The 26,452-nt window shown below is 31.8% G+C and overlaps 1 protein-coding gene across 1 annotated transcript in view; it reads right to left on the reverse strand.

The window, feature by feature from the left end:
- The window catches only part of LOTGIDRAFT_71199 (hypothetical protein), a gene marked incomplete at both ends in the record, with an annotated part of 59,603 nt that extends 34,182 nt beyond the window's left edge, over nt 1-25,421 (reverse strand). The window contains one exon of the mRNA XM_009064846.1: nt 25,160-25,421. Coding sequence (XP_009063094.1) covers nt 25,160-25,421 — 262 coding nt within the window. The remainder of the gene's footprint in view (nt 1-25,159) is intronic.
- Nucleotides 25,422-26,452: the final 1,031 nt, after the last annotated feature.

The following is a 26,452-nucleotide window of genomic DNA, read 5'->3' on the forward strand; positions in this document are numbered from 1 at the left end:
CAACATGTTTTCACAGATCTAAACATGTATCAAATTAAGAAGTTTTCTTATTGATTCTATAAAATGTGAAAGATGTTTTGGTAAGATGGAACAAGGTTTTTCTTATCAAAATAATGTTAAGAACAATAAGATTGGAGTGACCATTGCTAATTTGCCTACAAATTTTTTTTCTCAAGAATTTTTGATAAGTTTTACAAGAAGTTGAGCGCCATGTGTATGCTCCCCTAATCCACCATTACACCCAGCCATGACCATTTCCAACTGACCATAGAACCCATAGTTACCTTATCTTTGTAAACTATGGATCTATGGACACTGCACTGCAATGGTAGAACAAAATGACTATTTGCCAATTTGAAGATCAAATTTAATGTATGGATGGAAGGTTAACTTCATGACTTTAATGACCTCGACATTTTTTTTAACTACATAATGAGAGTGATGATCTGTACATGTGTAGTAATTTGATTGAACCTGCTTGATGACATTTATAACAAATTAATAGTCAATGGTAAATCATTTGGTCAACTAACTTCTCATGTTTAAAAACAGTTTAACCTTTCTAGTCCTCTTCATACCCTGTGTGCTTGACCCTTGGTTTAACATGAGCTCAGTTGGCATTATTGTTTTTTAGCATATGTATGTACTTGGTCACCTGGTCAGTTTTTGCATAAATCAAAGAGATTTAATTTCACTACATGATCTGATTGGAAATCTGCTAAGTATTTACCTATTGAATCCCTGCTTGGTTTAACATGACCTTAGTTAGTAGAAATGGTTCAGTAGTTAATTGTAAGTAAAGCAATTTCTACCAAAATAAAGAAGATATTTGCAATCTCATTATAATTGTTCTGTATGCAAATGAGCTCAGTATTTTTCAGTTTGCTGGAATACTCATTTGGTCAATTTGACAAGTGCCAAAGGACAATTTTGATGAAATAAGATTGACCAAAATCAGTCAAATGTTAGTGTTATGTTTCCTGATGCTTAAATTATTACAGATATGTGATGCCAGATTTGTAACCATTAACATAAGCCCTAACTCTTCTTTGTGGTGCAAAAATCAGCTATGAACATGAAAAGATTCTCAAAAGTCCCATCGTTTTTCCCCTTATAAGAAAGCCTATTTTATAATTATGTCAACCATAACAATAAGTCATGGGTAGAGGAAAAGGTTTAATAAATAAATTGAGTGTTTATTATTTAATATAGATTTATGGTCATATCATCAATAACCATTTAAAGTTTATATTGTCAATGAAAACAACTAGCATATCATTGAGTTCATACACCAACCCCCTACCTTGACCTAGTTTAAATGACTCTCTAATATAGGAGATAATATAGGTTTAGGCCTACTGTTTTCTGGTGCATGGACACTAGAAATGTCTGCTTTATGTTTCCATTGTGATTCTTCTTCTAGAATTTAATTTTACAAAATATGGTTTCCACTTTTCCATGTTAGGTAAACTTCCATCTTTCTATGCTATTTATGTTTTAGATTTTCAACAGAGAATGTCCTGTTTCTGTGTGTTTTAGAAAAAGCCTTTTGTATTCTAGCATTAAAACAGAGTAAATCACCCCTACTGTTGTGTGAGTAGCTAACTCTCCTCCAATGTCTGAAGCCCTATGTTGGAATGTTCCATTTTCCAAATTAGCTGACAACCTAATGAACATTTTAAGTGCCAGCAGCTGAGCTGAGATGAGCTCTAAGCAATTCATAGTACTACCAGAAAAGATAATGGCAATCAATTGATTTAATTCAATATGCAAACTCTGCAGTCATCAAGAAATCCACTTCTTTCCCTTGTGACTACAATCATATTGAAGATATTGAAGGTAATCTGTGAATAAACAGTTGTTGTTGACAATGATATCATATGAAACTATCAGTATAAAGTTAAAACATAAAATCAGTTCAAAGTAAAACAGTCTGATTGTATTTAATCTTTTAATTCTCTTTGATCTGCTCAAAGACAAGGTTAGGATAGGATAAGTAAGGGACAGATTGTCTGACAATGAGGTTAAATTGGTTGGTTGGCAAATCCCTTCAATTTCAATCATTCTTATATGAAAAGGAATATAGACTTCTCATAACACCCTAACACAGAAAATATTGGAATGACTTTCCTTCTCAGAGATATGAAGCTTTGTAACTTTACATATTCAAAATAAACACACTTCCCACTGAGATATTTCAAATGAAAAATTTGGCAACTTTTGACAAAAGTTTAGCCCTGTAATAAACAAATTTCAATACATGTACTAGATTTTGTTTGTATTTGTATCAATGTAAAGTATTGATTATGATTCAACAACAAATGTCACTAGACATGAGCAAACTAAATGAACTCGCTGATTTATTTATCTTCAATTTTTCTCTGAATCAAATGTACAAATCTTAGTGCAGAAGATATTTTGATTGTAGCAATCAATTATTATAAATAGACTGCACATTAGAGACTTTGATTGATGTGGGGACGTGTTATTAAAAATCACTCATAAAAAAATAGACATACTGATATCTCAATTTGATAAATTAATCACATTCATTTTCTAAAATATTTTAATTTAAATCTCTTATTTGAACAATCTGATTAAAATGCAACTGTTCTGTTTCATGTTATTTCTTCAAGTTACTTAATCTACATACTACCTACAGAATATAACAAAGCATCCAGATTTACATTAATTGTTTTATGCACTGTATTATAAAATCTGAATAAGAAATAAATATTAACCACCAAAACTCTAAAACAGGACCTAAATTTCTCTTTGTTTTAGTTTCTTAGTTCCTTGCTCCTCAAGGAGTACTTACTACTGTAATCTAATTATTAACTTTTATTGGACGTGCTACCTGTGATTCATTTTAATACCTGAAATTCTGAAATAGCGTTCATCTACAAATAGAGCACAAATGCAATTGATTAGAAATGATTTTGATTTTATGTAGTCTTTAAAGATATTTAAAGGCTTACAACCAGCTAAAATTATTGAAAATTGAGAACAGTGTCCATTTTTTCCAAAGTGAAGATCGTAGACGTAAGTTTTTGAAATTCTTACTGAAATGAATAGTATGGTTTGAACAATGTTTAAGCAACTAAAAGAAACAAAAAACAACACATTTTGTTGATTAAACCAACAAGGTCACATAGTCTACAAGATCAAATACTTTTTATGCCAACAAAAATGGTTGAAATTGTTTCAATTCTACTAAAAAAGGACGAAACATGTAAACATGAAAAACAACTCCAAATTTATTTAACTTCAATAAAGAAGGATTTTGGAGCCATTTTGACTATGTCACCTTAACCCTGAGTTACAATTTCATTCTTTTGTCTAAATGTGTTGTTTTGGTGGTGAAGTGTTGCCAGATTTCAAGATCAATGATATTTGAAGTGTCTGTTTAGATAAGCAAGCTCTTCAAACATTTTAAACATTGGTTTTAAAATCAAGACAAACTTGAAAGCTCAGCAAAATTGTAAATCTGGCAAGATAGTAGAATGTCATTTGAGGTGAACAACATTGTTTACTTTTGGTTTATAACTTTGACAAAAGGGATGCATTTTGATCAAAGCACGTAATTTCAACATTGAATGGGATGGTTACATTTCATAGTTTAGAGAAAAAGACTTAAAATAACCATGAACTGTGTTAAAGTAGGACAGAAAACATTTGTTTCTTTTTCTATTAACCTTGAAAATGTCACCAAAGCCTATGATTAGACAATTTTTCACCATTTTGGAGAAAATTAGTGTGACCCATTCTGAGGATTAGTCTTACAGATATAATTCACTATACAAAGGTGAATGATTGATGTATTTTAGGGGGTTGTGAAGAGGTTTTTGTCTTTTTTAAGTGTTTCTTGACCGTTTATGGCATTTATTTGCATCATTCCATATTTCTTTGAGATGTCTGCAGTTCCTGTAATTATTAGAATGCTTCATAAAACAATGCTTATACTTTATCAAACCCTTAGTTATACCCTTAGATTTATTGGAATTGCAAGAACCATAGATGTCTGACTGAAACTTGGAAGGGTGCAATCAATGCTATCAGAGTCCTTGATACAAAAAAAAACTCTTTTAACAATGTTTGTAAAGACTTATAAAGAAAGTTTGACAAATTAAAAATGCTTACAAAAGCTTGATCCAGGTTCTTAGCTACAAGAGGGACAATGCCCTCTCCAAAAATCAAGTCTGGCTACAGGCCTGGCTTGGTCTTTTGGTGTGATTGATAAAACTCAAAAACATCAACAGAATGATATGAACAATTATAGACTGTGACTGCACTCAATGTTCTTTGATTAAAATTGATATGAAACTATACAAAAACCTAAAAAGAGTCAAAGTGCAGTTTTAGTACATTTCATTTGGATAAGGTCAAATGATTTCATTGAAGGTATAGTGAACTTTACTTAAAGACCTTTTACTGCAGTCAATTCATCAAATAATCTTTATCTTCAAAGTAATCAACAGGACAAAAAAAGATGATTACAATGAGTACATTTGAACATGCATTGATATTCATATATTGACACAGTTGGTGGACAACATGTCTGTCTGCAAGATGTCTATCACAACCAAATGACATCTCAGTGGAGCCCAAAACGATGTGCAGCAATGCTGATATACAGCTTTTATATATCTTAACATAAGATGCAACATCAGCCCCTCAGATTATTGATATTGGTCTAACTTGTTTGAAAGTTATCATGAGAGATGTTGACAGCAAGAACATGGATTGGCGCACCTCCAAAGTACTTTGAAAAAGACACATTTCAACTCCTTAACTTGTTCAATTTTGTTGAAGTGGTAACAACCTCAAATAGGGAAGCTGAATTTCATTAAACTATTAAAGGGGCACAAAGTCTGTCTGGAGGTTGCTAAGCGCTGATGATGCCTTCACCTTCTGAAAAAATCATTAGCTACGATTTCAATGGTTTATACATTCAGTTGAATAGGCTACATGTACCTATATTAAAGATTAAAATCTCCTTTACGAAAAACATTGACAGTATAAAAAGTGTCAATATATAAACTGAAAAATCATTTGCCAACTTCATTGGGGCATGGAGACTTTATGTGTCTGCCAATAATTAAAGTATGTTTCACCCATTTCATCTTTTTGGCACACCAGCTTCTGTCCTTCATCCTTCACTGATGTCAGCCATTTTTATATCCTTGAATATAGATCAAATATACAGGTTGATAAGTCTATCATACAATTCAATAAGTCAACTGTAACATATTAATACAGCTTGATATCACTTCCCACTTTCTTTCTCACCTAATACCCTTTCTATAACCTCTATAGGGTCTCCAATTCAATATTAAGTTGATTTCTCGTAAAACACTACATAAATCTGTCACAATATGTAGCAAAAAGATTCCCTATTTTATGAGGGGTTATAGTTTTATAGCATTGATTAAAAAAGCTTATTAATATTCATTTGTTTTACACAGTTTATTGCATTTCATATCCCTTACAGGCAATAATTTTACAAAATGAAATTTTATGTATTTAAAATTGTCAAAGATCTGTCAAAATTTGTATGATTTTATAGGTTTTAAAATGTTCATTGGAATGAAAAGATATGATTATGTAGGTTATATAAGTAAAGTAAAGGTATCTGACTTGTTCCATATTCTACCAGTATATACACGATGTGTTTCTAGCAGGAAATAATAACATTAATACATCTGATACATATTATACAAAACTTCTGACCTTCCACCAAAATCTTGTATTTACTCCAAATATTTTGTATTCTTGTGCTTCTCTTCAACTGTGAGCACTGAATTATACTACTTATGATGGAATATTGAGTTTCACAAAATCAAACATCTTATGGTTAGGGTTACCATTACGTTAATATCATTTTAATTGGACTGTTAGTGTTCCAGAATCTTTGCATTGCCAACAAAAACTTGAGGACTAAGCTGATTAATTAATGATTGCTACATTGCTATATATCAAGGCAATAAGTATTAAATGCACATAATGTTACATAAGTTGTATCAACTGACCATTTAACACAATTATTATTACACTTTACTTTGTAAATTTGAACAAGTGAACCACTGTCCCATCTATATTTTGATCAGGGCTCATAGTTTAAAACAACGATAATCTAATGATTTACAAATCATGTGAGTTTTAGTCAGACTATTAAACTGCGCAACTTAATAACTAATATTTCTGCTCAGTAAGCAAAAAAAAAAAAAAGAAATATATTGACTATTATATCTAGGTCTTTTGGCACAAAACCAAGTCAATTCAAGATGACTCATCAATGCATATGTTGTTATTAGAAATTTAATTGATATTGTCTACCTATGCATTATATCAAAACAAAATGCTTAATGAAACTATTTGAAATATACTTCAAATTTGCTCTTAAACATCCAAATATCCCTACTTATATATAGGATAATAATGGGTAAAGGTGTACTGAGCTTGAACTTTTTAAAAAAAAATTGAAATACAATATATTTAAGCAAAAGATTCATCAATGCCAATCTAAAAGAAAATGTTGAAATTCATTGTGGTTAGAGGTAAAAATGTGTTATTGAAAATTCAGCATACCAAGATAAAACGTTCCTGCCAAATAATTGAAGAACATTTTAACATAACCAAAGTTAATAACTTTTGAAAATCATTACAGAGCAATCCAGAAAGATCTTTGCCATTCCTTTGGTCTAGGTAATCATCCTTGCTATACCCAGAGAGAAAGTTTTCCTCATCTGCATTCTGTCATAGTGGGACATATAAACAGACATGGATTTTTTACATTATCTCTGATTCTCTGGAAATTTCAAACATGAAGGGTATTTAGGTTAAACAATATATAAGGTGTCAATAAGATAAAATATCATAATTTATGATTATTGAGTCAATATTCATCAAGGGTTACCCCTTAGATTCGTAAGTGACTCAAACAGATATTTAATCCAGGATTTCCTTGGTCTTTCATTAGATAACAGGATTAAAGATATAAAGAACACAGAACTAAAGATGTGTTCAGCAGTACTGATTCTTAATTAATGATTTTAATAATAACTATGCTGATACTGAGTGTGAAAAGTTTCCACTTGGCCAATTGTCGAGTTATGATACATTTAGTAGAAACATGCAGCTTTTGGCAACGAAGAGCAAATTGTATAAAAAAAAATTGTTAACTATAACAATATCAAACTGAGGGCATGTTGTCAAAGGATCTTGCAGCATGTACCGAATAACACAATTGTGGCTTATCTGAAAGCAATCTCTCAACAGTCAACACATTGTTAAATATAAAATTGATACCAAATAAATATTGAAATGGTGACAAATATTAAATCAACAATTCTCTTCAATTTAATTATCTCTTTCTCCCTTTTCATGAATAATTCTGAATCTAATATTGACAACTTCAAAAAAACATTTCACAAGATTTTGTGAAAGTAAATTAAGTTTAAGTGTGGTGATGATTTGGTATCATTATATTTCACCATTATACAGACAATTCAATACAACAACAGTACAGTAGACAGTTCTTTCATTGTAATGCATGTATCCAAGTAGTCCTTGAGTCGCCAATTTTCATTTTATATGTGGGAAATCTTTGTTAAATGCTGGCTACATTTCTATCTAGGCTTGACACATTAGCATTAAAGAAAGTGAATCCTTTCTTCAACTAACAATGAAAAAGATCAAATCCAGTTTTATGATATCATTTTGAATATTATTATACACTCAGTTGCTTTTTTTATATTATCTCCTTAGGGGGTTGGATTTTAGTTCAAATTTCCACATTTTTTGTATTTGAAGTTGTGCATTTTTTTGTCAAATGTTATATTTTTTTTATCTCTGGCTTGACATCTCACAGATAAAAATCTGTATCATTTAAAAATGTTTTAACTTTGAAGCCTTACTATTTAGCCTTCAACAAACTCTTAAACTTTAACTACGGGACTCCATTTAAAATTCAATTGGGACTGCGGAAGACCACCCAGTGCTGACCTAACTGTCTGAAGAGCTGCTTTGTTGTATCTCATTACATTATCATTATTTATTTGTCAGTACTAGCTCTCTAACAAAGGAGGTAACGAAGGTGATAAGAGAAAACATTTCAATATTCATAATGTCCAGTAAGCAAACCTATTAGTATTCATGATATAAAATGATGGCAGTAGGGGGAAGTTTGTCTGGCTTGGAAATTGTTGATGTAATCAGGAGTCATTATAATAATATGGTCAAATGACTTCCTTTCAGAAGTTAGAAAATGTATTGTATGATAACCTGGTTAAATCAACAAGTATAATCTGTAAGTCAAATACTACCAATACAATTGTTATTACTAATATTGACTATGGTGAGATTGTCACTGTCTCAGATTCTTTGCATCTTGGCCTATATTCTGTTGGACAGTTGTGTCTTGTCAGAAATTATGCTATATTACACTAGGTTAAGTAAGTTAGTATTATTTACTATACTTGACTAAAAGGTATTAGGGGGGGGGGGGCATAAAGAACATAAAGCAGCAATACTGTTGAATCCCACTCCCAATCCCACTGATGAAGTCTTCACTGATGTAAAAACGGACATATTTCTCAAGAAACAGATAACTTTAGCCTGTGATAAACTGGCCGAAGTTCAGGTTGATAATCTATCAAGGATTAAAGGAAAGTAAACATAGACATATCAATAAAATAAGCTGACCACAATATAAACATAATCTTCTTAATATCTCAAGACTTACAAGTAAATCCTGTCTCAATTGATATATAAAACAACAACTTGACCACTTGACATTATTAAAGGTGACCATACAGAGAGGACATGGTCAGGAAACAGTCAAATCCAAAGGAGTACAGGCACAATTGTTATACTTGTATATTAAAAAATACCACTTCAAAAATATTACTCAAAATGTGATCTCTGGGAACACATTACATATATATCTATCAATGAACAGCACAATGCACAAAAGAGCATGGGTTCATTTGCCTCTTTACCATAAGAGGTGTGCTTAGACCGATTTCATAGATCAAAGTTCCACATAGAGGATCAAGTGAATACTGAATATAATAGATAAAGATCTAAGCTCATTTGATATTTGCATAATAACAACTAACCATATAGGAAGTATTTCATCCTTTCAAGCACATATTGAGTCACAATTTCAATTATAAATGATAAAATAAATGTACATTTTCAGGATTCATGATATAAATGGATTAACAAATTAAGCATTCAATTTGTCATATGCCTATATCTAGATGAAATTGAAGAACTACCTCATTCACATGAAAGTCTTATTGACATTGGTTGCTTTAAGCTGAAATTTTTATTGACCTTTACTCTTTAAAATACACTACATTGTTATCTATGTCTAATGTCATCATATTTTATCATTTTTCATAAATACATGATAGCCTTGAAAAAACTGTAACCTCTGTAACATAATGATAGTTAAATTGACTGCTGATGATTTACTGCATTGGGTAGCCATGTTCTGCGTTCTTGCTGACAACCAAACAGATTTTACACTTTGGTTTGAGATGTTGCAGAAGAACAAAAGTCAAAACAAACTAACCAAACTACAAATGAAGAGTGAGCATGTCTTGAGTAAATTTCCAGGAAGGGAGGTTTTGAGTCTCCCAAATGTACAGGTCTAGGATGGAACAATTACTTCATTTAGAGTAACAACGCCAAACCAAACCAACCAAACTGTAGAAGAGAAGAGAGAGCATGACTAGAGTTTGACAGTGGGTCTTTGTCTCTGTATTATGATGTATTGTATTTCATGGATGTAGTTGATAATAATCATAGCTTATTGAGTGCATGTAAACATGTCATCAAATCCTGTATATTGTCATTTATTTACTTTTTTTGCCATGAATTGAATAGCATAGAGTAAAAAGTGCAGCAAAGATTGCATCTAATTTCTAAAGAAAAATATATTTTAACAATTGAATTAAAAGGTATGAAGATAGAGATATAAAAGAATTGACATTCATGTTTTATGAATAATAGTGTTTTTTTAGATACATTAATACACCTACACATCTAAAAATGGATGTTTTCTCAAAAACAAATTGTTTGTGCAAAAAGCTAATATTATAAAAAATATATTCAGTCAATCTAGCTTTTCAAGAGCAATGATGAGTAGCCTACAATGTCATCTACTGCACTGTTAAATCTTCAAAAAAATGAAATGAAATGAATGGAGTTTTACATCCTACTTTTCTGCACCATGTGGGCTAATGAAGATGGGCTACTGCCATGCAGGGTGCCATGAGGGAAATTTTGCCAGAACAGCGGCATTAGCCTGCTCTTTTTTGATTTCCAACTTTCGAAGGATCTTTAATGTGCACAGTCTGTAACACACGGGGCCTCGGTTTATTGTCCCATCCGAACGACTAGACGCTTTTTCCATGTCAACCCCTCTTACCTGCATCACTGACAGGGGGAAACCAGGTTGAAAAACCCAAAGGTATTATCTGTTAAATCTTAAAGAAGGACCTTGTGACTGGATGCATTTAAAAGCAACCTTTGTTTCAAATAACTGGTAATTAAAACCAATTGCTAAATTAATTCAACCATAGCACACCAATGGTTTATGAATAGTTGCCATCAATTGCTCTTGTTCTGCTTTTAGGAAAAACTGGATCTTGCTTCCAATCTGAACATCAGAATAAACAACCATCTTGTTGATCACAGTTGATCACAAATGGCAATTTTATGGTTATAAGTGATATTTTGTCACAGAAACTTCACTTATGTTGGTTGTGTTTTAAAAATCATTCAGTGCTTCAGACATAAAATTTCAGATTTTCTTTGTAAGGACTAAAACCATTTCTGTAACCTTTCAAAAAGACTCACATAAGTCAAGATTTAAAACATCATTTCAGTTATCAAGAACAAATTTCAGTGGAATCTAATTTCAGTTACCCATGAAAGGCATTCAAATTTTTCAATCTATCTAGAAGTGATGATTAATTTTTGAATAGATTTAAACCAGCTACCATTTGAACAGCAATTGTTCAGTTAGGCTTTCAGTTTAAATTATTCTTTGTTAAAACTTAACATTTACTGTCGAAAAAATCTCTTTGAATTATTTAAGATCACAATAAAAAAAACACCCAGTTATATAATCTTATAATCTAATAATTGACTTGAGAAAATATATTGAAACCAAGCACCAGATTTAATTAAATGATTTGATTGAATATTTCCTACCAATGCTGGTATCTTAATATAAAGTACTAAGTGAGGTCATCTCAATATAACAAATCTAATAACCAATATTGATAATATTACATTATTTCTTAACAGCAGGCTTAAAGGGCGATACAATAGTTGAAAACACAGATCTGATGTCTGAAATAAAAACCTTTTTAATTTAGAAAAAAAAAGCAGTACTAACGATCCAAACTGCAAAATGACACCCAAAATCCAAAGCAACATATTGGCAAAGCCGAGGCAGCAGCGAATGAACTTTTTATATGAAGAAGTATATACATCACAAGAGAGTAAGTATTTCATAATGAAAAGTTGTATCAGGTGTCTAGACAAGAAAGCATACTGATAGGCTTATATTGTGTAAAGACAAATTCCGTTATTCTATGAGGTTTCAGGACAGTCAGAGCTTCATGTCTGCTTAAATTTATTTTCAATTTAGAAGTAAATTATAAACATGTTCAGTCTGTTACAGAGGGAACCTACATTTCAGGTATTCATTGAAAAACATACATAGCTCAGAAAAAAAAGTTGTTTAATAAATGAAAGTGGGTAGTTAGGATCTTTAACTATTTAATATATATGGACTAAGCCTGCCTTATCAATTGTGTTATATTTTAAAGTTTAATGCTAATCTGTAATATTAGTCAAACCCCCCACCATTATAATATAAGGGTTGCCAGCAGACAGCCAAATTCCTTTACCATCATAAATCATTATAGTACTTAAAATGTTATTTCACAACCCTATCAAGTGATAGGTAATCTTCATATTGTTAACTTTAATATTAGAGAGTTGAATTAATATCATTGGATACATAAAAATTAATTTCATAACAAAAAAAATGTACCATATGAACAGTATTCGAGTTGTCAGTTCTTGGTAACATACCCCGATTTGACAATCCTAGTAACAGAGTGACATAAAGTGTTGTGGAAGAATGAGCATGCCTTGCCTTTTGAACATGCAACACAGTGGTGTTTGATATCAGAAATTCTGGTATTATTCACAAATGATAAAAAATCTTCATTATTTTTCAGAAAAAAATAACATCCTTGTTGTATAAATTACAAAAACAAATTTCAAGTGTCTAAGAGATAGATAATTTCAAATTCTAGGGTAATTTTATTGATAAAAGTTTTATTGGGGTCGAAAGATTACCCAAGTTTTGACAATATCTCTGATTTAAACAGAAGAATGTTTTGTTTTTATTATCAGCTATATGTATAGTTTTATCATTTAATTGATAAATATGGACAGAGGTAATGATAACATCAGCTGGATCTCCATTAATTATTCGAATGAAATCTGTTTGCTTCTTGGAAGCTTCTCTGCTGTTTCATGTAATATCTGGAATTTACATTACATCAATCAAGCAAACAGAAATGCAAAACGCTTCTGCATATTAATAGGTTATTTTAGACAGACGAAGTCATCCAGGCAGTAGCAAAGCCAAAGTGGGGAAGGGGGAGGGAGGGAGCAGCTGAACCCCTGCAAGAACAAACCTGGGTTTACAAATAGAAGTATGATTAAACACTGGACCTCTGAGCAAGCAAGTGAGCAATGCAGTGGTAAAAGAATGATGTACAAAAACAGGTCTGAATAAGATGTCACATGAAGCAAAATTTGTGACAGTCATATTGTTTAAGCTTAAATACCAGTATCTTTCAACTACACAAACTTATCAACATTTTGACTCGAATTTTAACACCTGGGAACATCTTCTGATCATGTTACAATTATCACCTGTCAATCAAATGTCAGGTAAATTGTCTAATCTTATAATGACAAGATTTAATATCAGCTACTTGGAGTTTGTCCTCAAATACTCTCTCACGATTTTATCAATCAGACATGTCAACTATTGCATTCATTTCAAATATTTCCTAGTCATTATCTTAACCATCAATTTATCAAAGAAATTTAAAACATAATTAATACAAATTCACCCCTTAGGGCCATATATAATTGTATTTAATAGTATTTGTTAGTGTTATTTAACATGCATTATCAATCATATCAATATATTATCAAACCCAAATCTTATGAGATTTTTTAATAATAAAATGTTTTGTATTGCCAAAGAATTTATTTTTCAGAAATAGAATGAAGAATTCAAAAGAGAAAGCATTATTGAACATAATTCAATTTAAATTTTGCAAAATGGGTGTAACCGCTAAAAATTAAAAAAAGAATAACATATAACACATTTGAGGTGCCATAAAGAAAGGCCTGTAAGATTAATTTTGGGTGTGGATGAAACACCTCAAAAAGCAATGAATAAAACCATCAGCAGTTTTCGGGGTAATCTGTTTTTGATTTTCTTTAATATTTATTAATATCAATTGAGTAAAAGTTAGCAGCCTGCCCATATTTTCAAAATCTAAATAATATGCAACAATGGCCCTGTTGTGGATCAAAAAAATTGACCCAGCTTCTAGATTTGATGGTTGAGGATCACATTTATCTAAACAACTCCTCCCATCGGATGCTAAATCAGGTTCTACTTGTATTTAAGTGGTACAATAACTATTCATTGTAGTTTTTATGTTTTAACAAAACAATGAAACAATTTTTATATTCAAATTAAATCTTGAAAACAAGTTTTACTTCAAACGCCTTTGTTATCTCATCAAAATTCAATGAGATTTATAAAACATATGAAACTTATGAAGAACACACAACAATTTTACAAGAAGTGGTTTTGGATGAGGTTTGACTAAATGTACTCAACAAAGTTCCAAGAAACAATTGAAAAGAGACAAAACACTCAGACAAAGTTCATGTCAATAACATTAAAATTCCAATTGCTCAACAAGCAGATACTTGAAAACTTGGGAACTTTGTGCAAAGTAATTTAATATGAATTTTAAAGAAAAGAAGATTTTATCACAAACATGAGGAAGATGACAATGCTTTCAAGATTCTGTACAATGTCTGCTCTATCACCTAGATCAAATACAGCTGATGTATCACAATCTATTTTTCATTACAGCTCTACATCAAATATGTTGAATTAGAGTGAAAACAGGCTTTATATAGCACAGTCGGTAAGAACGCTTGAAACTTTACATGTTTTCAACTGCTTGGTTATATCTAACAAATGATCATTGGCTCTAAGCATTGTCAATGTGTAAAAGTCCAATTTCTTCATTCTTCCATTTGACTCTGCTGTATAAAAGGGTACAGAAAATCCAGGAAAAGATGGATGCTTTGAAGTTTGTCCACAACAGTAAGTTATAATTAGCGCACTCCATACAATTGTTGCCCAAGTTGAAGGATCTGAAAATTGCTGGATGAAGGTTGTTTTGAAGATGTAGATGCTTAAAGCATTGAAATAACCCATTACAAAACCTCCTAATGCTGTTGTAGATGCTTAAAGAGTTTAAGCTTTCACATTACTAATGAGCTGTGGTTACAAGGTCTGTACTAAGGGGTTTTCAATGTGACCGCAAACTTACGAGATGGACCATTAGGAGCCTTTCAGTTATCACAATTAATCCATTTCCTACTGCTGATACTGATGATAAGTAGGATGATATTGATAGCTAGTAAACACGAGTGATTGAATAAGAGGGGGGTTAAATACACAATCATCTCCCCTACTGATATTGTTGACTTCCTCTCCTACTGTAAATTGAATATATATCAAACAGAGGCTGATTGTGTGGAGCAGAAGGGAAGAAAATGGAGGAGATAGATAGATTTAAGATCAATATTTGTTCGATGGCAGGTATCCTTTCAGCCATGTTTGTTCTAGGCTCAAATTTTGATAGTTGTATTGACAATGGTGGCTAATCTGTAAACAATTATCTTTTTGGTGGGTGGTAGCTGTTACATCATGGATAGAGTCATGAACAATAGCTTCACTATATATTAACCCTTGTCATTTACTTTTCTTAGTTTCCTATAACCTTGACCAGTTCTTAATCAGACAATATTGTTGATCTTCAAGTACTAAAAAGGATAAACATAACAAGAAGGGTTAGACTAAAACAGGGATAAAGAACAAATATTTTGTTGACAGGATAATCTTAAAAGCAGGAAATTTCTTTTGGTATGAAATGAATCAAGAGTAAAATGTTTATAGAGCACTTTCCTTGGAACATCTGATGAAGCTCTGTCACTGCAATTGTCCTTTCAGCACACCTTCTAGATGGTCCACATAGCTAATAAGATAGTCTTGGTATTTTAAAACATAAGATAACATGGAAATGCTATTAAGAACGTCTGTACCTTACTGTTTTAAACTGTAGACACAAGTCACCAACCAACTGAGGAGTTAATTTATGGCCATTTTTCATTGACAAAGATAGATAAATATATATTAATTATATGTGAATACAGCAACATGTACCTGAGCAATTTAAAGACTTGAGAAAAGGGGGTAATGGCAGGTTTTGTTGATTTCTTAATAAAACTGATATCTTTATCAAGGACTTGGTATATTGTCCCAATTATTTACAGGTGGTTTCTTTATTGTCCACTTTGTGGTCAACACACACAGGGTTATTGTGGTCAACCCTGGTCAACACACAATATAGGGTGGCTGTCACGTCGGATTATTAGGGTTAATATCCAACATAAGTATACCTTTCAATATGATTTAAGGAAGATAATGCTCTATAATCACTTGAGCTCCTTTCACATAAACCCCAATAATTGGTTTGTATGCCGGTACAAGCTGATTAGAAAAAGATCATCAGGAAGATTTCCCCTTTTTGATGTGTTTCAGAAAATTCACGATTTCTGCCATCAAAAGATTTGTGAAAGCTGATAAGATTAAGTGACGTTTGAATCAGATTGGGTGTCTATGATTAATTTGTTTTGCACAATGAGGCAGTCAGTTAGGAAACAAGGCAGGTGGCTAGAGATAAAAGTCAACTGACAGCAAACTATTATGTTCGATAAACATGCAAACATATCATAAAACACTAGCATATCTTTCTTGGTTAATAGTTCATCTTACAATGAATGTTTTTTATTTACATGTTGGAATGAAAAAAATTCAGAATAATAACATTCCACAGATGTGATTTCTCAGGAATAAATAATTTGCTTTGATAAGAGTACCAGTATCTGTCTGGTGCAATCATGGTTCCAGAGTAAAGATCAATAGAAATGGTAGGTAAGTCCAAGTCATACCAGAGCATTTTTGAGTTCTATATCACCAAAAAAAGGAATGGAGGAGAAAAGCTGGGTATAAAACTCTGCTTTTAGTTTCATCTTAAAACAACTGTGTCAGAATTAGTAAAAAAGAATACTGGTGACAGCTTTGTTATTCTTTCCCCTTTTTTTTTAGGTAATATTTCATTTCTATTTTCTTCATTCAAACCTGAACAAACTTCAACCTAATAATAATGGTTCTTCTCAAAGTAAACAACTTCTTATTTTCTAAAGTTCTCCCATTTAAAGTGTCTGATTTCAAGCCATCTGCCTATATATTCATATTTTAGACTTGTCATTTTCTGAAATATTGGTTGGCTCTACCCGTTGGCCTGTGTTCTCCATAGTGCTTGAAAAATATTCATTGACAATTCAGTTTTAAATCTAAAAAGAGTAGGCTAAAGTTCATCATTTTCTTATTTCACTTGTTCATATATATATGAATTAAAGACAATCAAAGACAAATTTCTCTGAAATTGTTTTATTTGTAAATCATTATAATAATCATTATTGTCTTCAAGTATTCTCCAAGCTCTCTGACCTTTATTATAAGCCCAATGAGGTGCAGAAAATAAGAGTTGAACTCCATTCATGACATTACCAAGCTCTGAATTCTTTAAGCTTTCTGGACTTTCTGATAGAACTGAGATATTCCAGGAGGTTGACTTCAAAATGTAACTGATAATACTGAGACTATCCTAGTGATAGATTTTGTATCCCGAACATGCATTAGCAACACAGATGGGCTGTAAAAATGCAATAATCAGATCTATTTGTGCTCATTAACAGCTGTAAATGGACTGTTATCACATTTAAACTCATAAAAAAACATCCAAACATGAAGCGGTTCACTAATTAAGACATTTATCCTCTCTAACAAGACAGGTTCTAGTCAATGCTGATAATGGTAACACTAAGCAGGATGGTCCTGCCACCAGAAAACATTCATTTGTATTTGGTTGAATCCTTGTGGTGAACAGAGAACAAAGAATATTATAGACTGTGTATGTATCCCTTGACAGTTAGAATTTAAAAGAAGACTTATTTTGCTGTTTAGGCAACATTCACATTTATTCTTCATAGTATGTGTAGATGTCTGAATGCACATCTCCACCTTTTAAAATGGTGTCTCAGTTTTCCAAACTGTGAAAAGCAACACACTCCCTACTTCAGTCTATTGACTGTTCTACATCATCATCTTAATAAATAGAATAAATAAACATACAGTCAAGAGTTGTGAAAACTTGTAAAATAAAGTTGTTTGACTTCAAATATGGTTTACCTTGACTTATTTGACAAGACAACATGAGTAAATTGGGTCAATGGGACAACCAGTTTGATTTATTTACTTCATACATTCAATGGTCAGCTGAACTAGCCACTACTTTATGGTAGGAGAGATTGGTCCAATAAGCCCTTTTAAAAGTCTATTTAATGAATTAACATAATTTTTTTCAGTGCCTAAACTACTGACCCATGTATAGCCTATTTGTACCATACCTATTAACCATTTGACGTATGATTCCATGAAGGTCGGAATCACTAGGCCTACGCCAGTTGTATTGACTGGTATTTATAAGTTTTGTGCGATTTTCTAGAATAAACCATAGATGTCAGGTTTAAGGTTGGAGTACTGCAAATAGTAGCTATATGTGTTTCTGGTTCACACACCTAATCAAAATGGCTGTATCCATTAATCCAAAATAGTTTATGAAGTTATTTGATTCAAGTAGATATTCCCAGATAATAAGCACATCGACACATGGCAAATCACACCAACCAAAAAGGTAGAGGAAATCTAAGAAAAGTAAAATTCTTGTTAATTGGTGAGTTGGAAAATGAAGTCAAATTAAATATATATTTGAACAATGAAGGAGAAGGGTATAATTTGTTATACGCACCTAGTTATCAGATATTAGGTCAACTTTTACATTTTATTTACTAACTGGACACAGGTGGGTAAAAAAACTGTTTATTTTTTATGATCAATTTACTTTCATTGATATTAGACAAATATATAGTAAAAACACATGTTTCACTAAATTAAATGAAATATAATAAAACTTCAAAGATGGTACATACTTCATTTTGTAATGGATTTTTGATGAATCTAGTACAAAAAAGGCAAAATGGCCTGCACATCTTTCTCAGAACCATTATTACTAGTGATACTTTTGAACGCAAACAAATTCAGACCTATGTTAAGTTCAAACTGGTAAATCTGGACAGTTTTTCTTCCAAGCAGACCTTCAATTTGCTTCCAATAATTTAAAGTTCTTGTTTATTATTATCTGGACTGGATCATTCCTGAGAAATCCAATGACAATCCATTTACTTGAATAGAGAACTCTCAAATCTCAACAGAGATATCTTGTAACTCTAAAATCCATATTATTTCCATTGAGAAATAAACTGGACTGAAATCATTGAAGTAGATCCTTTAAATCTGTCACTTCTATTAAATATTTTAGTTTAATTAATGGGCACAATGATAGGTTACTTGGGAAAGGTTAATAACAATTTGACCTTTAACACTGGGGGTGGCAAAACTCATGAAAAGCTATCACCCTATGCTACCAGTTTACAGTCATTATAGTTAAATATGAATTCAGACTTCACACCTGCAGAATAGGTCAGGCTGATCAGAAGACTGTAACTTTCTACTAGAATAAGTTACAGGTAAATTTAGACGTCTGCCAAAATGTCTTAAAAAAACATTGGCAAATCATCATAAAAAGATGAAAATTAAGATCAAAATTCAACATTTTATGAATGAGTAATTGACATTAAGATTGAAACTTTGAAAACATTTAAATTCAAATATAAGATGCAATTTTTAACTCAGGCATATAGCTAACATGCAAAAGTAAGTAACTCCATTTTGCCATAGTGAAAACAACACCAAAAGAGAAACTAAGAGTGTTTTGGAACATTTGTGGAATGGAAAGACAAAATGGTCTAATAAGCATCACCACAGATGATAAAAGTTCCTTTAAAATAGAATAGAATTGAAATAAAAGAACAGATTTAATCACAGAAACCTGTTAAAAATCCAAAGATTATGACATTTAGCATTTCATACATTGCCAAATCTACAATAGCCTGTTGTTTAGTCAGTCAATGTTTTGGACATTTCCCAATATAAGTACAATATATTTGTACAATTGTTCCTTGTTTATCTAAAATTGAAATATTTCTAAGACTGGTATAATGTCAGGAATTCCAGGAACTATAAAAAATAGATTCATTGCTATATACATTTCACTTAAACTGGTGTCAAAAAGTTCGCAGGTTTCTTTTCAGTTGCACCTAACTAGATCTCCCACATTGTTATTGTTGTCCTTAACCTGCATCACTTATGAGGGGAAACAAAATGATATTCTTAATTTTTTATCTAGACCTTTATAAAGCCTCAAAACAATCCTGACTTTTTAACCTGTGCTTCATTCGTAATAAGCAGAAAATGCAGAAATTGGTGAATTCCAGGTAGAGTTCCAGAAAAGGTCAATCCATTTCTGGCTTTAATTGGCCAATGTCGGACAAAAGTGCCAAAGACCAGAAGAGGGTCAGGAGATTTTACACTGAACTGAGTATTAGCTAGTCACAAGTTGACACACTGTTAACTCAATCAGTGACAAAAAATCTCAGAAAATAATTTTTTAGAAAAGAAATAAATCAGAGAGGGTCACATGGCCGATGTCATTTCTTACATTCTTTTGATTCTTTATCTAGAAGATAGAAATTATTTAGACAAATATAGATTAGAAACTAAATGATATTTATAACTGATATTAATCTTTGTCTATAATTTGCAATTTAAATTTGATACACAAAACATGAGGCCATTACATTGGCAAAGACACAGGGACTACAGAATGGCAATAACAATAAACTCACAGTGTGTGTAACCTATTTATCTATCGCCTCTTAACAATTATCTACAATGACAACATAACATTGAATTTCATATAACCCATCTCCAGCTGACAAATATAATACCCCACACAATTGATTTGCTATTTCAGGAATTTCAAAAATCTGTACTAGAATAATGTCTTTTGCTTAATACTTCTGCTAATTTTCAGGTTTTTTCAATAGTGTTATATTCCATATGATTAAGGTGTAAAATAAATTTCAAAGGGTGTCATGGGCAGGTGTTCTCTAGTTAAGGAGGTAAAAAATTCACCTGTAGTCTGCCATAAGATTAGATCATACAGTGTTGAGATGAAGTGTGCCACAATGTTTCAGATTTCTCAAAATCTTTTGTTACTGTCAAACTTCATAAAATTTATGTCTTTTCAGAGAGCCCAAATAGATGCTGTTTTTTTTATATCTCAAACTATATATGGAATAAAAAGCAATCTTTTTGCTAGTCTTAAGGACACCAGTTGTCTATACTCTTCAATAACAACATAAAAAAGAGGGAAAAAATTTGATCATGGCAAAATAATACATGTATTCAAATTTATGTAAATATCAGAATTTTTCATCATAGCTAAAAATCAAAATATTGGAAATAAGGACAAAAACAATAACAAAATGTAAAATTTAATATATCACATTTATATTGTTTGAATAGTAACAATCTAACACATAATGCTATGCATAAATCCATGTGTTTATTAGTCATAGGCCTAATTATGTCTAGAAAATTGATATTTCAATAATTCCACTTGGCTTGTCATCTGGTCCAATCCCACCATAACAAAAACTGGGTGTGACATGATATTATGATACTTATTTCAAATGACATTCTTGTATCAAAGCCTATCATATAATAGACTGGTAATATAGATACATATTTTATCAAAATAGGCTTAAATAATTTTTAGATAATCCACTTGAAAATGATACTGTATCATATACCATACATATAACTAGATACATGGTGTTGATTGTTGAGGAATACACTGACTTGACTTCACCAGGGCTATCCTAGGCCCTGTCCCTCTTAAATAGTGGTACAAGGGGAGACCTGCTCACAACATAATTTAAAAAAAATGGCCAGATCAACAGTTCTACAATGTATTCTTAGTTCCGTACAAAATTAGGGAAATGGGCCTTAAAGGACGTCATATCCAAGAAACATAGCCATCTTATAGCTAATGAATAAAAATACTTATTAGCTATAATGGCAAGCCACTTGCAAAGAAATTTCAAATGACCCAGTAAAATCAATCAAATGTAATCAAATTTAGGAATAATATAAAATATTCGCAAATTGATTAATGTGGTCAATTTCTGCTTAACATCAATAAATGAGTAAAATATAGGATATGAGAGCATCAGTACTGGTCAAGAACAATGCCAAACTATAAAGAATGGCGACCATTAAAGTGATGGATTTAATGGAAGTCAGTTTAATTATTATCAGTTGTGAAGCAGAAGACAAATACCAATTTGTGAAAACAATCACAGCCAGTGTAATAGAATCTTTATCAATCTTCTGATAACAAACACTAGCTAATTACAATCTCGACCAATCTAATAAGTTGATTTCAAATCGAACATTGATATCATCTTTCTTTTAACCAAATGATTTGTCCATATTGAAAAAGAAAATTACATTTTTATTACTGAATTAAATTACTTTTCAAAACAATAGATATGTTCAGTAAGTAATAAGGTGTTGGTGCTTGAAGAGAAATGACTTGGTGATCTTAAGATCTATTAAAAGCAATCACCATAAAGATGCACTGTTAATCTCAAAAAGTGAATCCTTCTTAGCATCTTGGATACATGGTTATGTATGTATTCAGAAATCAATGTCATTCAGTAAAACATTAAGAAATGTAAAATTGTAAAGTGAGCAAGTGAATTACCTTCCTTCAAATCAATGAAGTTGTGTGTCTTCAATATCCTTGCAACCCCTTTAATAAACTCAGACTTACAATTGATTTTCTAAATTGATAATTTCTATGTTGGCTATACTGACAATATAAAACTGACAAACAATTTACTGTATAAAAACTGACATGTACACAATTATATATTGACAGTAATAATGTAATAACATATCTAATTAATGAATACCAATGAGAAGATGTCGCAAACAATTTGTAACTTGTTTCACCTTATAAGGTTAATGTTCATTTCACTCAGGCTTGGTCTTCCCCTACTGTTTTCTGACTTTTATCAGGCTTTCTGGCCAGTCATATGCAGTGTGATCTGTAACTTACTAACTTTATCACAGCCTAGTGTAAAAGGGGCTTAAAGGGGCTAAAAATGATTCTGCCATGACACCAAAATGTTTCCAAAGATCTACAGACACATTAAGAACTTTTCTGTGGCTAATTATATAATGACACCATTATACAAGCACTATGTCTACCTTTATTGAAGATTGATTGAAGAGCAGATTAAGTTATCAGTAGAAATAAAGACATTACCACACTGAAGTATAATTGTCATATCTAATTTGTCAATTCCACTAAATTAAGATGAATTGTTTCAATATTTGAGGGAAATGAAACTCAGAACATTAGAGTGAATGATGAGAGAATAAACATAATATTACAGTTTCATGCTCATCCGTGCAAAACTTTAAGTCATTAGGATAGAACATAGTACTCCTGGGTTTAGCACAAGAGTTTAATACACTAACCCACTGATGCAGTCAAACATTTTCAAGCAAACCATTAACCAATCTGTGAGTAGCCTACAGATTGCCTGCTTTGAATTGCTTTGTGATTATGAAAATCTTGTCACCTAAATGTAGTCCATCATTTCAGTCAATTTTTCTGAAAGTTAAGGTATGACAATCACGACCAATTCAATAAGTTTGGAAAAAGATCATTTTGAACTAGATTCCTAAAATCTGAGTTGTTAACTCCCTCAATAAGGCCTACCTACTGCAGACTACACCTGTCATTTACATTACCCTGAAATCTAGATGGTAAGACAACCAAATGGCCATTTCAAGAAGAAACCATAGAGGTTCAGTTTTGATTGACAAGTGAAGAGTAGATTATATCACTGTAAATAATGTCATTAACACCCTAAATTACCTCCCCTTGTCAATTACTACCAAATTAACATGTTATTTTGAAATGACTTAGGATGAGCTGTCAATAGCCATTGGTTGTCTTCTATTGTCATGTCAATGAGGTAACCAATCTGTTAAGGACTTTCCATTTGTCCCCTTTTGTGGTAGAGATCTGACAATGACAGGTTTTCCATAATTCAGCTCCCAGATTTAAGATAAAATCAGGGTTTTTTGGGCTCCAGGTTTTGTCAATTGTGTGTATGTGTATTCTAATTGTTTCAAATTTACTCTTTAGAAACTAAAGGAAAAAAATTAAATTTTTCCCCCTCCCTGTTGACACCCATAAACACCATTTTGACCATATATTATAAAATAATTTCTATTCCATTTCATCACTATCTTTTAAATTATATACAAGTTTATTTATAGGCCTCATGAAATTTAAAATATTCACAAATTTATAATTTAGGAGAAGATTTATAATAGAATAACAGATTGTAGAAACTGTTTTATAAACTAGACATAATAAAAGACTGAATCACAATTTTATGCAACTACTGAAATTAAAATATTTCATTCTCTTAAAGGAAAGTTTTAAGTATAGGGTATGCTCAGTTTTCCTGGAGCATAAGACATCCCCTTAATTTTCGAAACAGAATCACATAATTTCTGCCTAAAATAAATTTTCACCCGAAAATAAATGTCAAACACTCTTTAACACTCTATCTCTATCAAAGCTTCCCCATCAATCCCCAGTTCTCCCTACCTACAAATTCTGAATTAACCTCTACACCCTTTTGTCATTAGATAAGTATAAAAACAATTGAATTCCTAACACTATTCAAGTCTGAATGACATCTTCTTTAAAGTTAGAGATTTGGCCCACTTCCAAATTCTTTGGCCCAGTATGATGGAGTTGTAGGCAACAAGTGGTTACCAGACGTTAGTAAAGTAGAAACTCATAATAACCTAACATTATGTGCCAATAAAACCTAGTAAATTTTCAAATTATAAGATATGATAGCTATTACACCTAGCAACATTCCTTTCTCACTAGGGTGTCAAAAATAAGGTGATTTCAACATTATAAGTAGGACAAATCATAAATAAATGTCATCAAAAAGTTCTTTTATAATTTTGTGTCTATAGGAAAACACCCCCTATTTTGTTCAATATAATAAAATAGCTTGAAATGTCTTTATATAGACCTAATTGAATTAGTGTTGAATTCTTGTTAGTCAAGAAACTGTCCAACACTAAGATTACGTGAGAAATGACTTGGTTGTAAGTTTCAAGTGTAAATGTGACTCCAAAGCACTGAGCACTTATAGGCTATATACCTTCAGGAATTATAAAGTTTTTTTTTATTCATCCCCCCGGCAAAGATGGTTATTTATGAGTTTATGTAGCATGATAATAATATACTATAATGTGATACCTTAATAATTGTAGCAGATAATATACCTAAGGTCCCGTTTTGGAAAATGTTCTGGAAGTCAGCATTTTTCAAATAATATTGTTAAAAAGTGTCAATGACAAATCAGCTAAGTTTGATATGTATTTATATTGATGTTCCCGAATTCATAACACATCGTAAAATCGACAGTTACAATATTTAACATATTATTGCACAACTGGCCAGGTATGTTATTATCAAGATGTATGTAAAGATCATATGGTATATCAATGTTATTGCCCGGGCGTTATTGGCTATATACACCACTGTCACAGAATAACAAGTATATTACAGCTTATCACACAATCAGTTCTAAATCCACTTACCTTTACAAATACCTTCCTCTCTCCCCGTAATTGACTGTCCAACTTTTGGGGAAATATAACATCGTAAATTGTCTGCACATTTGCCTAGAAGTCCGAAATTTCCACCACAACTTTCGTTAACTAATTTAGCACAAACTTTACAGCACCCACAACTTCCATTAGTAACTCCTCCGAGACAATTTGTCGGCTCATCCGGACATCTTGACTTATCGCATACTCCACAACTTAAAGCACTCACTGAATAACTGCAGAGAAGAATTAAAAATCCTCCGACAAGTATAAGCAGCAGAAAAGCGCTCGAATTTTGGGTGATCATGCCGTCATCTAAATGAATACGTACTAAAATCCTTTACCCGGCACGGAATTCTGAAAATTTGACGCACCGTAAAACGTACATTTTCCAACGGTGCGACATCACAACCACATTCACTAAACTTTATCTTTTAAATAAAACACTTTTGCTGTCTGCTAAAACACGACTCAAATTATTTCCGGTGTGTTAAGCCATTCGGGTTTATAGACGCACGCCGCCACCATAACTCCACATAAACTAGTAGTAGGGGACTTGCAAATTCGTGAGTAGCATGTTTAAAAAGAGAAGATACCGCCCCTAAACTTTGAAATGACAGCCAACCGTCTTCGAAGAAAAACGTCAACGACGAACTAAACAAACTTTTATCCTAGTCGAGAAACACGTTAGCTTTCACTGATAGTGAATAAATGTTAGAGTTTTATTGAGTCCAAACGTCTATATAGTGTATAGTTGAATCTGTCGGTATAGCCAGCCTACCTTTCAATATAGGCCTATCATACGCTTAAAATACCAAGTCGGCTATAAATATCAGACTCATTTCATGAATGACAGGTGTGAATACTGTTAAGTCATGTGACAAGTTTCAATTGGACTTAACTTATAGATGCTTGCTCTTGTAGAACACTATTCACCATTTGATCACAAACTTACATTGTCGTCTGCAAGTTTATAAGTGTTTCAGTTCAAATCTTCTTCCATGTCTGCTGTCCTTTCGCTTTGATTTCCTAACAATTGTGAAACACAACGGCCCGCACATTAAAGCTCCTTCGACAATATCAATATTAGGCTATTAAATTTCCTCATTGCAAATTGTATGACGTAAAACTCCATCTCAGTTCATTCATTGAATATTGCGTAAGATGTTTTAAGGTGGTGAAAGAAAGTCTCATGATACTTTTCTTGTGGTTTATCGAAGACCCTTTAACCAAATGACTAAGAAACCAAAATGAAAAAAGTAATACCCGAATTGAATAACATTT

Source organism: Lottia gigantea, assembly GCF_000327385.1.
Source record: "Lottia gigantea unplaced genomic scaffold LOTGIsca_66, whole genome shotgun sequence".
Lineage (NCBI taxonomy): Eukaryota > Metazoa > Mollusca > Gastropoda > Lottiidae > Lottia > Lottia gigantea.